This window comes from Sinocyclocheilus grahami, unplaced genomic scaffold (assembly GCF_001515645.1).
Source record: "Sinocyclocheilus grahami isolate Dianchi unplaced genomic scaffold, SAMN03320097.WGS_v1.1 scaffold1028.1, whole genome shotgun sequence".
Lineage (NCBI taxonomy): Eukaryota > Metazoa > Chordata > Actinopteri > Cypriniformes > Cyprinidae > Sinocyclocheilus > Sinocyclocheilus grahami.
In genome coordinates, this window is record NW_015506207.1 from 119,219 (window position 1) to 131,681 (window position 12,463).

Genomic DNA, 12,463 nt, shown 5'->3' on the forward strand with positions numbered 1-12,463 from the left:
CGATACACTGATGTGTAAAGACACGAAACGATATGTATGTGCAAGAAACTGAACAGTATTTATGTAGTTTTTGAGCTCTGATTCGCGTTCACAACAGCCTGTGCGTGACGCGTGTACATGCTCTGGCATAGTAGACAGAGATATGTATAAGTAGATGCCCGTGGTAAGCAGATAAACATCACATTTTCATTTTTGGGTGAACTATCCCTTTAACTAGGGAAAGCGATACACAAATTGAAAGGAGAAATAAGCATATATAACAATAAATATAAAAATATAGCCTAATAAGTTAATAATAATAATATACAGATGTTAAATTAAATATTTAATGTTAATAAAAACGTTTTATCTGATAATATTGATCTCTGATAATCTATGCTATGGTCACGCAGGTTTGTTACGCATTAAACTCGTGGCCATAGAAAAATATGTCATTCCCTCAACATATTTTTCATATTGCTGATCATATTATCACGTTCCCACGAGTTATTATGACGTGGCCACAACAAAACTAAGTGAACCGAACATGTCATCTCCCGGTCACTGTAGAAGTAAGCCTATCAGAGGTCATAAATATAAAAAACAGGCACCCATTACAGAGGGCTGCGAAATGAAAACAAAGTCATTGTTGTTTATTATTGCCCTTAATATTGTAATCATGTTATTAGAATACTTTAAAAGACCATATTCTTATAGGCTACACAGCCAAATGTTGTAGAAGAACTCTATTGAACCTATTAGAGGTGAGGCTGAAACCAACACAGAAAGCTGTCTTTGATCTTTTATTCTTGCAAGAAGGTCATTCAACACAGAAGGGCTTCTGCAGGAGGAAGAGCCAGTTACACAGATGCACAGTAGTTTATAGATATTCTTAAGGCTAACACATTCACACTAAAAGGAATAAAACACTTAGCAAGCCTTGGTGTATATTTATACACCAAGGCTTAAAAACTGTATGCATAAAACTTTTGCATTGTGTCTACACAATCACATTGTTGTCATGACAAATTTGAACAAAACTCTTCTGCCCCTGATTGGCCAGTTCATTAATGCGCTTAACAGAAATGTTCGCAATTAGTTGAAATGGTCAACAGGCAATGCAATCCCTCATTTATTTCCAGCTCTGGCATGCGCACTGTTCTCTTTTTGCAGAATAATAAAACAAGCTAAAAAATCATAGTAACGAGAGATGCTTATGTGTGGAGCAAAAGGTATTTGGTATAAAAATGTAGCAAAATAGAGATTGTAATAAATTTAAATACTACAGAAAGTTCAAATTTCTAAGATATCTACCGAAGTACATTTACAGAGTATTTATACTTTCTTACTTTATACCATTTGAAAACGCAAAGTAATAAATATACTGTTTCCTTCCAAATGAGCTTTTATTACAGCTCTCAATAGCTCTCCAACGGTGTTTTTTGTTTTAATGTGGTGCAGATGGTGATATACATGGAATCCTGTCGATCCGGATCGATGTTCACCAAACTCCCCCACAACGTTCATGGTAAGAAGGGGAATTATATTAAACTATGATGAAATCATATATATTGTATAAATACACACTGTGTTTTCTAGTGTACGCAGTGACTGCAGCGAGAGCAGATGAGAGCAGTCATGCCTGTTATTTTGACCGTGTGAGGAACACCTTTCTCTCTGATGAATTCTCAGCTCTTTGGATGTACTACACTGAAGCGGTTTGTCTTTAGCGTGATTTGGGTCAAAAATAGAATTATGCTAACAAATAAGACTATAAATAAAAATGTTTGTATTTCTCAGAATGACCTTGCTAATAACACATTGCGGGATCAGTTTAGTTATCTTCAGGAAATGATGCGGAAATCTCTCTCCTGCTGTTTTGGGGACATGGTAAAAACACTTCACACAGCATTCACACAGCATGCATTAATAAATAAAACACTAAATTCACTTTCTCGTAACTGTCACTCATACAAGGTTATATATTTGGATTCCATCAGTGTTGTATTTTCTAGTTTCTAGAGTTTTTCTTTTGACTTTTCTTTAGACAGTGCGTGAGCATCTGATCAGAGAGTTTGTGAATAACACCCCTCCAAGAGTTCAGGGCGAGACAAGAGCTGAGGGGCTTGCATTAACTCATTTGACCTCTAACAATGAAGTGCCATTCAAAATCTTGGAGCATCGAATTAAAACAGAAACTGATGAAGACAAAAAACAACATCTGATCAGAAAACATCAAACTCTTCATCAGGTTTGTAATACAGTACATCATATATGTAACTAACATGTCAAGCACAGATGTTCTACAATAGCTGTGTGTTACTGGATGACAAAAATCCAGTCACAAAAATATCAAACCAAAAGATGGTTTCAACGACAACAACATAAACAAATGTTAGGCCCAAACTTAACTTCCGGTAGACTTCTGCAAAGAATCACGAACAAGAGTCCTTGTAGAGTAGAGATTATTTCTGATAACTAGCTAAATAAACAAGTAAATGACATTTAGCTAGCAGGTTAAAACTATGTCCAGCCAGTATTATTTTGAGCTACCAGCAGAAGAAAGGAACCGTTACTTGGCTAAACCTCAAGACATTTGTAAGGTATTTGTCCTGAAACGTTGGTGTCGGTAGGACTAATTTCTCACGCATCTCATCTCAAGCCGTTGTTTGAGCCTGTACATGCAGTTATCAGATATCGAGAGAGAGAGAGACACAACCCACATGCACATGTTTGCTTCATTGAGACAGAAAAGCCAAGTATCTATATTTGTTTTCTTCATATTCAATAGCCCTATCAGATAAGAAAAGCATAAGCAGAGAAAACCAGCTGCGGTTCTCACAGTGCCATAGAAAGCTTGCTGCTGTGCATGTAAAGCCCATTTACCTCTTCCACAGACATATTTGTGACTTTAAGCCAGTACAAATTTAAGCTGTTGTTTTTGTTATTTTCGTGTTTCTAAGTGTTTTATCTTTAACCCGCTGATTGTGCAGCTTGAATATCCTATAATGTTGAATTAAAGGATGTTTTGGTATCAGGATTATGTATTTATCAGAATAATACATGAATCTTTATCTTCCAGACTAAAGCTAAAATTGAGAGAACAGTTGAAGCTATCAGTCGGTACTTTGCACTTGAGGATGCTTTGGATGAAGATTATTCTCAGATGGATTTACATGCGTTCAAGACTGTAGCTGAGCATTTCAGGACAACCTGTTTTGACTGGCACGAGGAAGAGGTGAACAACACTGCAAAGAATATTTCATTTATAGCATGAAGATGACAGACTCTCTGTACTTCTCATGTATTGGCTTTATGCGTGTATGTTCTCTCTCTGTCTGTCTAACTAACTCTGTCTCACACAGTTTCAGATGGCCTTGTCACACACGCATGTATTTGCTCGTCTCTGTGCACGTGGAGTTGAAGCAGAGAGGTGCGTTCATCACAACACTATTCAGCATCGTTTAGTTCATTGTTACAGTCTGCATTAACTTACATTTGATCTTACATGTCCTCTTGAATTGCTAAATTGTTTTTTCTGTTACAGGATCATAGAGGTCATAACAGCAGTCTCCAGGAGAAGGATGTTCCTAAAGTAATAACAACATCCTTAAGAAGAGCGTATGAAATTTAGACCAATCTCTTCCTTATAATATGTGAAACTGATGAAAGTTGCTCGTAGATAATAACTTTGGTTAAAAGTAGAAAGTGCAGTCTGACATTTGTGTCAAAATTGAGTTATTCACATATTCTTATTCTGTGACTTATTTACATTGTGATGATTTTTCTTCATGCTGTGTACATTGTGGGACTTGTTTTAGAAAACAAAAAGGTTCTATCTACAAAGTCAAATGGAATACAGATGGAACCGTATAAATACTGTATAGCTGGTGCCGTACCTTTTGTTCACTTTTGGATCTCAGAAACTAGTGTTCATCTACCAAACGCTGAAAACATTCAAAAAGATAGATTATGTATTTCAAAGTGATTCTGTCAACCAATGCCCAAAAATGAAAAGTCTTTTATTATTTATTCGCCCTCATGTCATAGACATTTCTCAAAATATCTTCCTTTGTGTTCTGCAAAAGAGAGTCAGGTTTCGAACCACATGAGGGTGAATAAATGGTGACAGAGTTTTATTTTTATTTTTGTCTATTTCTTGAAGGCACAGAAATATGACAAACAATTCTCATAGCAGTGCATACTTGATCAGGATGTTTGGCTGTGCTTCAACAAAAGGATTTACTAATAATTAAATAATCCAGGTGAGGTAAATCTGAGTTTACTCAATACATATGCGTACAGAGATTTATCACGGTGCCCTAAGAGGCTTAAAACCTGTTTAAAGTAAGGGATTTATGAGAAGTGCTCGTGATATTTGAAATTGATACCCAAACAAACACTCCTACAAAAACATGCCACTACCTTTATTTCTCTGCCCTCCCTCAAAATAACAAACATGCGATGCAACACAGCCATGAAATGGATGTGCCTTAATCATAGCTAAGGCCTAGCAAAGTAATGCAAATGAGCAAACAAATGCAGAAACGACATGAGTACAGGTATATGCAAGCATCACAGCAGCTTCAGATGCCCGATGACACTCAAAACTGCTCTGTTACTACATCTAAAGCATCTCTTACTTCTGTGAAACAACAAAACCAATGCTATTCACATATCCAGCTAAATCAAAGCAACCTCTTTTTCAGACAATATCAGTGAGTCCTGACGTGTCTTTGCAGGAAAAACTACAATAGTAGCATGGGTCCCAGCTCTTGCCTGATAGTTACACTTTTTACAGCGATGATCCTCAGCACTTTTCCTTTCGGGCAGAATACTAGCCATCTCTCTTTCTACAAATGCCCGTTTGCTCACTCTGTGCTCTCTGCGATCAGAAGTGTATGTGCTGTATTGCTGATTGACACGCTTCATTTTAAAACCTGGATCAGAGGCACTTTCAAGTATGTTTAGATAATAACAAATGCAGCAGCAGCTACGTAACAAAGCCCATTAGACTGCATGGCTGCATCATTAAATGCTTGTACACCTACAGTACTACAGTACTTCATTTTCAGGGGATGTTGAGAATGCACTCAGGCAATGTAAGACAAGCATGCACTGAAACAAATGAAGTGAAACACTGGCATGAGGAAGATGCCTTGTGTCATCGATCAGGCCCATCAACAATGACAGATCTCTCTTCTGCATGCTGCGTTAATTGCCTAATAATATGTACTGTATGATGATGATGTATAAAAGGAAAACACCTTCAGTGATGGTTAGCTGAGCCCATTTATTTGCTGTTGTTGGGCTTAGGTTTCATTATTCATTCATCATTTATTCATTTAGCAGACACTTCTAGCTGTTTAGGTGAAAGCAGTTGTAAACTTTGAATACATGACTTAATGTCAAACAGTTATTGCATGTAAAACCTGAAAATTCGTGTGCCAAACCCCGCCAAACCTGTGTAGTTGGTTCACAAAAAAATAAAAACCCGAATGTTATTTGCATGAAATGCTTTTCTGGTTGTGTTTCCTAGAACAACATTCATGTGAACATCATAGCTCTCTGCTTTTAGGAGGTATTATGAGGGTTGAGGTAAGAACTGTGATTGGTTGATATAAGTCAAATTGGTCCTCATTCATGAAACATTCGTAATTATAGGAGTAAATTCTGAGTAACTGAGTAAAGTAAAACAGACCTTCCCGAAAACTCTCCTCCAGATTCACAAACGCTGCGTACACATCAGATTTGATAGTTAAACATGGGCTTGTTAATGAATTCCAATCATTCATAAATAGGGCGCTCGTGCAGTTCATTCACAATTAGCATAATCCCCGCCTGTGAATTACAGCTAAGGTAGGCAAATTGCAAGTAGGGCTCGCTGCAGCCTGCGGTGGACATACAACCCCGCCCATGTTTGAGTGTGACGTCGAAAGTCACGCCCATATCAAATACGTCACCTTGTGATTTCCCCATCGAAACCCGGAAGTAAACCTCTAAACAATTTTATAATAAAATAATGTTGTCCTTCGTTTTACTAATACACGTTTTCTTATTTTTGTAAATGTTAGCTAAAATGGCACAACTTAAATCTTATAAACAGTATATTTAATATGTCTAATATACTGAGCTGATTTCGTCATCATAACAGTCTGTAAAACCTTGCATTGATTAAATAAGGCAAATTGTTGATTAAAAAAAGCCTTTAAACCTTACCTTGTTCATTTATATAATTAGATAAATTAACATTTATTACGATCGATTTTGACCTACCTGAGACAAATTTGAAATGTATCAAATTTAAAGGGGATAATTAGATTTTGGTGTTGTAAAAGTAAAAATGCTTAACACATTTTCATTCATTTATAATTGTCATTTAATTTTCTAAAGATGTGTTCCACTTATCATAGTGTTAGCATTTGAATGACAGAATCAACAGTTCTCCACGTGCAGTAGGCGACACACACATAGGCTGAATAGAGATTGCTTGCTTTGATAACTAAAGAATTTAAATCTAACCTAAAATAATCAAAATAAAATTCAAAACATCTTCAGCGTGCTACTCGCACGCTCTAACTTAACTACTCTAACTACTAAACCAAAACTTACAGCGGGTGGCAACACTCCTAAACTAATAACTAATACATCAAAATAAACTACATGAAGCGCAATGTATGTCACGTGACATCTTATACTGCTCTCTTCCCAACATATAAGCAAAGAGCACGGACATAACAAACCTAAATACATGGGGTAAAATAAAGAATAAGACAAATCAACAACATAAACGCTAACAAAGCAAGCATACTTAAAGCTACACTCATTTCAAAGAGGCACACAAACCCAGCCCAGCCCAGCCTCCTCTCGAAAACAGATGCGACATCGCCTTTTATACTTCCGTCAACGAGATCTAGTGGGAAACACAAACAAATTAATATACAAACATAACAAATCATAACAATTATATACTGTACAGTAAGTAACATGACATTGACCTTCAGGGCTTGTTCATCAACACAACTATGAAATGTGTCCGGGTTCTCATACTTAAAGATGAATAAATAAAAAAGACATCCATTGCTTTATTGGGTCTTTTTATATGTATTATTTTACAAAAATAATTACATTTTAAATTTTACAAAAATATATACTACCAGTCAACAGTTTTTGAACAGTAAGATTTGTAATGTTTCTTAAAGAAGTCTCTTCTGTTCACCAAGCCTGCATTTATTTGATCCAAAGTACAGCAAAAGCAGTAATATTGTGACATATTTGTAATATTTAAAATAACTGCTTTCTGTTTAAATATACTTTAAACTGTAATTTATTTGATGAATAGAAAGATCCAAAGGTCAGCATTTATGTGAAATAAAAGGCTTTTGTAACATTATACACTCTACCATTTAAAAGCTTGGAGTCAGTATACTGTATATATATTTTATTTTAATTTTTTTTGAGAAAGAAATCTTTTGTCTTTATCATCACTTTTGATCATTTTAAAGCATCCTTGTTAAATAAAAGTCTATCATTCTATAATTTCTATTTCAGATAAATGGTGTTCTTCTGAACTTTCTATTCATCAAAGAAATAATGTCTTTTGAGCAGTAGGGTGCTTTCACACTAGCACTTTTGGTGCGCACCCGGGTTCGATTGACGTCAGAGTTCGGTTCGTTCAGATGATGTGAACGTGGTCTTCCGAACTCGAGTGCGCACCCGCGAACCGTACCCGAGTCTACTTAAAAAGGGTGGTCTGGGGATCGGTTCATGTGAACTCCGGTACGGTTCGCTGCTGATGTGAACGCAGTCGTACCAAATCACGGAAGTGAACCGCTATTAATGACGTATTATTTGATAAAAATGTGTGTTTCACTCACTTTCCTGACGAGCGTGACGCGCTGCAAGCAGAGAGCTGTATATCTAATTTCTGTTCACCTTCAGAGTACTTTAGAGCATTTGCAGCACATTCGTAAGGCAGACGTAAGTGCGGTTATGTACTGAAGCTTTGGAAACAAACCAATGGTTCAAAAACATAAATATAAAATTGAAGAGAGCAATGCTACGCATTTTGCCGCCTTCTCCTGCGCCATCATTACTAAGCAACGGGGTAAACAGCTGCTGGCTTGATGACGCAAACGAACCGTGGTTCGGACGCAAATAATATAATGTGAACACAGTCCAGCGGGGGCAAGGAGAGGGGGGAGCAATCAAACTCGGGTTCGGACCAAACAATCGAACCAAGTGTGAAAGCACCCTTTAAATCAGAATACTAGAATGGTTTCTGAAGGATCATGTGATTGGAGAAATGATGCTAAAAAATTCACATTTAAAATCACGGGATAAATTACATTTGAAAATACATTCAAATAGAAAACAGTTATTTTAAATAGTAAAAATATAAAAAAATATTACAGTTTTTTATCAAATAAATCCAGGCTTGGTGAGCAGAAGATACTTCTTTAAAAAACATTTAAAGATCTTACTGTTCAAAAACTTTTGACTGGTAGTGTATGTTTAACAAAAATATGTCCCAGCTATCATAAAGTCTGAGCAGTTGAATAAACAGTTGAATGATTAGATAAACAGTTCTTGAAATGCAGTACACACACATACATATGCTACACAGAGAGATTGCTTGCTCTGATAGATTATTCACAGAATATGCCATGGACGTTTAGGGCTTGTTCATCAAGACAATTTGATATGAATATGCCCAGCTCCTCCAGATACTCAAAGATGAACAAAAAGACATCTCTTGCTTCATCCGTTTCTCCCCCAGGTAGTCTTTGATGGCATTCTGCTGATTTGTACTGTCCATCTGGAGAAACGCAGGCCCTGTCACCTCCCCACAGAATAACCCACGGTGACTCTGTATCCAGCACTACACTGAGTCAATGTCTCTTACAAACGTCCACTTTATGTGCTCTTGGTGCTCCTGTTAAAAATAGAGAATACATCTGTGTTAGGAGATATGTGTGTCCACTAGAAACGTATTTACCTCATCATTCTACATACAAACATATTTATGATTTTAAACTACAAAAAATCAATCAATATCTAGAGAAATGCTCTCACCATACCTCCATGCACTACTGCATGTCTTGTGTGGTCCTCCAAGTGAATTGTAATGAGTAGTTTTCTTTACTGGTGAAACTGCGGCAGGGACCCCTCGTCCCGGCAGAACTGCTCTGCATCAGGCTTGGACCGAAAATGTGTAGAATGCTGTAAAACATGACAAGCAAACATTGACAATCATTATGTGATCTTTCCATTAATATGGAACGATACAAAGATAATTTGTCACATACATTATCCAGCAAGACATGGTGAAATGATGAAGATGCTTAACCAAGTTACTGTGCAAGGGTACTGTGATCAGTGTGTATCTATACATACACACACACACACACACACACACACACACTCACACACACTGATTCTTATGTTCTTACAACATAAAATGAATGCTGAATGAACATAACAACACTCACCCACTCTCTCTCTCTTTCACACATACACCCATATATATATAGATGTGTATATATGTTGCTAGCTAAGTAATAACACGCCTAAGTGAAGTTCAAAACACATATTAAGCATGTCTAACTGTTGATTTTGCACATGCACACATTCTTAAAGTTGTCAATGTCTTAAGTCTTGGTAAAGACCAAAGATTTTTATTTTACCTACCGACACGGCAAACAACAACTTCTTTTTTAACAGTTGGCAAACAATACGACTTATCTTCTTATCGATGCTTTTTCTTGTTTCAAAATGAATGAGACTGTGACGCATTTGGACATGATGTAATAATTTCTTTATTACGTCACTTCCTGTTTGTTGCTGCCCTGTGTTTTGAGTTTGAGCTCCGTCCAGTTAATTCTTTGTCGTCTAATTTTTTATCTTAAAATCAATTTTATACACCATCCTTTTCAGTTCTATAACGTGTGAATATATCCCCTATCGTATTCTACAACAAAAACAATCAGAGCGCCTTGTTATCACTAGTTCTATTTTTGACTTTCCGAGTCCGCTATTAGCATATAGCTCGCTAGCATCGCCAGCGTGGTTGCCGCTAATCTCGCTTACATTACTAATACTCTATTCACACACATTACCATTGTTTTACGCACTGTTACTTGCTTTAATGGCGGATGTGTGTCTACCTTTGAGTGCAGGTGAGGACACGTTCGAGCTGCATTCGGTGCAGGTCGAGCTGGAGGCCGTGGAGAAGCAGATCCGGGACCTGGTAACAAAGCAGACCCAGCTGAGAGCGCGGAGAGCCGCGCTGGAAACATCCCAGGCTGACGCTCACAAGTCCGAGGTAAGAATACAGCACGCTGCTAACTCTCCCACCACCTCTACTTTGTGTGTTTCTCTGCACAGGCCCGGTGCACCCAGGACGCGATCTTCCCAGATGTCCTTCACTCCGGCGCCAGGACATCACGGACCCTGGGTGCAGCATCCGCCACGGAAGACGCGAGCCAGGCCCTGGGTGATGACCTCTCCCCCTCTGCCGCCTCCGGTCTTCGAGACCTCCACCCTTAACCTCTTCGCTCCCCTCCGCGAGACGGAGTGATCATCGGAGACTCCATCGTCCGGCACGTCCGTGCTACGTTAGCCGAAGGTAATGGTTATTGTCATGGTGTAAAGAACAGAAACTGCTCTTTGTTAATAATTGGAATCTTTTCTGGGAGCGTCCTAGGCTTCGGAGTCGGAGCGGAACTCCTGTCGGACAGCATCTCCAGGACGCTACGCACCATATGACTAGTAAGCCAATTCTCAAATAACTGCCCTGATGACTGAGTGTTTACTATTGTCACTTTGCATTATTGACACTATTTTCCTAATTAATGCTGTTCAGTTGCTTTGTCACAATCTGTATTGTTAAAAGCGCTATATAAATAAAGGTGACTTGACTTGACTTGGGCGTGGTTTTTGACGTCACACTTGGATGTGGGCCGGGTTGGATGTCCACCGCATGCTGCAACGAGACGCTTATGAGCATGCGCAGTATTGGACTTTAATGCGCATGCGCAAAGTGGGGCTGTCATTGAAGCTAGTATTTAATGTAAATTAAACTGTAATTATTACGAGATATAGGCCTAGGTGTGTTTCATAGGCTTACACAAATTATATTATACTGTGATTTTAAACTAGTAGTGTATTCAAACTTTATTTATTTTTATACCATATAAAAATAAAAAGAAGAAAAACAATCCAGTCAGTTGGGTTCTGTATAGCCGATAGACCCGTACCCGGGTTATACCGGGTTTTTACAGTTAATCCCATGTCCAGCAAATAAATCCACACACGGTCGGGGACAAGGCATATTAACACAAAGATGACCATTTCTTTTTTTGTGTGTTAGGCCTATATGCAAGTGAAATCCCTGGAGATAGATATACCAATTATAAATAGCTAAAGACATAACTCATCCATTCTCTCTCTCTCTCTCTAGCTATATTAGAATAATATAAAATCTAAATAAACAAAATGGATCGGCATTAATATAATATCCCCAATTAAATTTAAATAAACATGACGGATAGAATCAAAAAGCATTTAGGCTAACTCTGCTAGAGTGATGAATCAGAATCAGAATGAGCTTTATTGCCAGGTATGTTTTCACATAAGAGGAATTTGTTGTCACGACAGAAGTATATCTTAATAATTAGCTATTTACAGTGCAACGTCTGCATATCAGTCATGTTACAGTGCTTGTTGTATCCTTATAATAATAGATACAGCATTGATGTGCATCCTGGCGATAACATATGAAATGCGGGCTATTCAAAAAATTAATAATTAAATAAAGCTTTGAAGTTGCCGGTATAGATGAAAACATCGCGGATGAATTTAGACATTAAAGTTTTTACATTGTACTGTAATGTAGGTCAAAAACGCTACATGTACTGCGTTAGACTTCACTTAGACCAAGTCGTTAGACTAAGTCGCTGTGGATAAAAGCATCTGCAAAATGATAAAATGTAAATAAAAATATGAAATTATTCGAGACCTACTACAGCGCACGTGCGTAAAATATGCACTACGTAGTGGATATAGTCCAGCTACGTCATCGTGCTGCAGGCTGCAGCCAGGACCTCTTGGAAATGACATCAAGCAGCCTTTGATTTGATAGATATGGTGGAGAAAACTAGTCTGACCACCAGATGTTACCAATGCACATTGTGTTAAAAGCTTCGAGTAATGAACCTTTTTCTGGCACAATTTAACGAAAGCCTCAAATTGTTCATAAAGCCTCGGGTTTCCCATCACTAATTTTTAGAGGCCTGATAAATATGGGCCCAGGCGTTCCTCTTTTCTTCAATGATGCTGCTTGTCCAAGTCCTCAAAGAGTTAAAGTTAAGGAGTTAATTAAGTGACTGATTAAATGGTCCCACCCAGTGTTCGAACTATACCGTGGACTTTGGGGGAGCCCACTTGATTTTTTTATAACGGGGGGGGGGGGGGGGGAAAAAAA

At 37.8% G+C, this 12,463-nt stretch overlaps 1 protein-coding gene and 1 long non-coding RNA gene across 2 annotated transcripts in view; one reads left to right on the plus strand and one right to left on the minus strand.

The window, feature by feature from the left end:
* Window positions 1-3,977, plus strand: part of LOC107565804 (legumain-like) — a 9,333-nt gene extending 5,356 nt beyond the window's left edge. Inside the window, exons 8-14 of the mRNA XM_016251084.1 lie at window positions 1,441-1,507; window positions 1,579-1,697; window positions 1,780-1,869; window positions 2,027-2,230; window positions 3,062-3,217; window positions 3,345-3,412; window positions 3,527-3,977. Coding sequence (XP_016106570.1) covers window positions 1,441-1,507; window positions 1,579-1,697; window positions 1,780-1,869; window positions 2,027-2,230; window positions 3,062-3,217; window positions 3,345-3,412; window positions 3,527-3,578 — 756 coding nt within the window. The 3' untranslated portion in view covers window positions 3,579-3,977. The remainder of the gene's footprint in view (window positions 1-1,440; window positions 1,508-1,578; window positions 1,698-1,779; window positions 1,870-2,026; window positions 2,231-3,061; window positions 3,218-3,344; window positions 3,413-3,526) is intronic.
* Window positions 1-12,463, minus strand: part of LOC107565805 (uncharacterized) — a 23,880-nt gene that overhangs the window by 3,787 nt on the left and 7,630 nt on the right. The window contains exon 2 of the long non-coding RNA XR_001606425.1: window positions 1,942-1,946. This is a non-coding gene — a long non-coding RNA (uncharacterized lncRNA). The remainder of the gene's footprint in view (window positions 1-1,941; window positions 1,947-12,463) is intronic.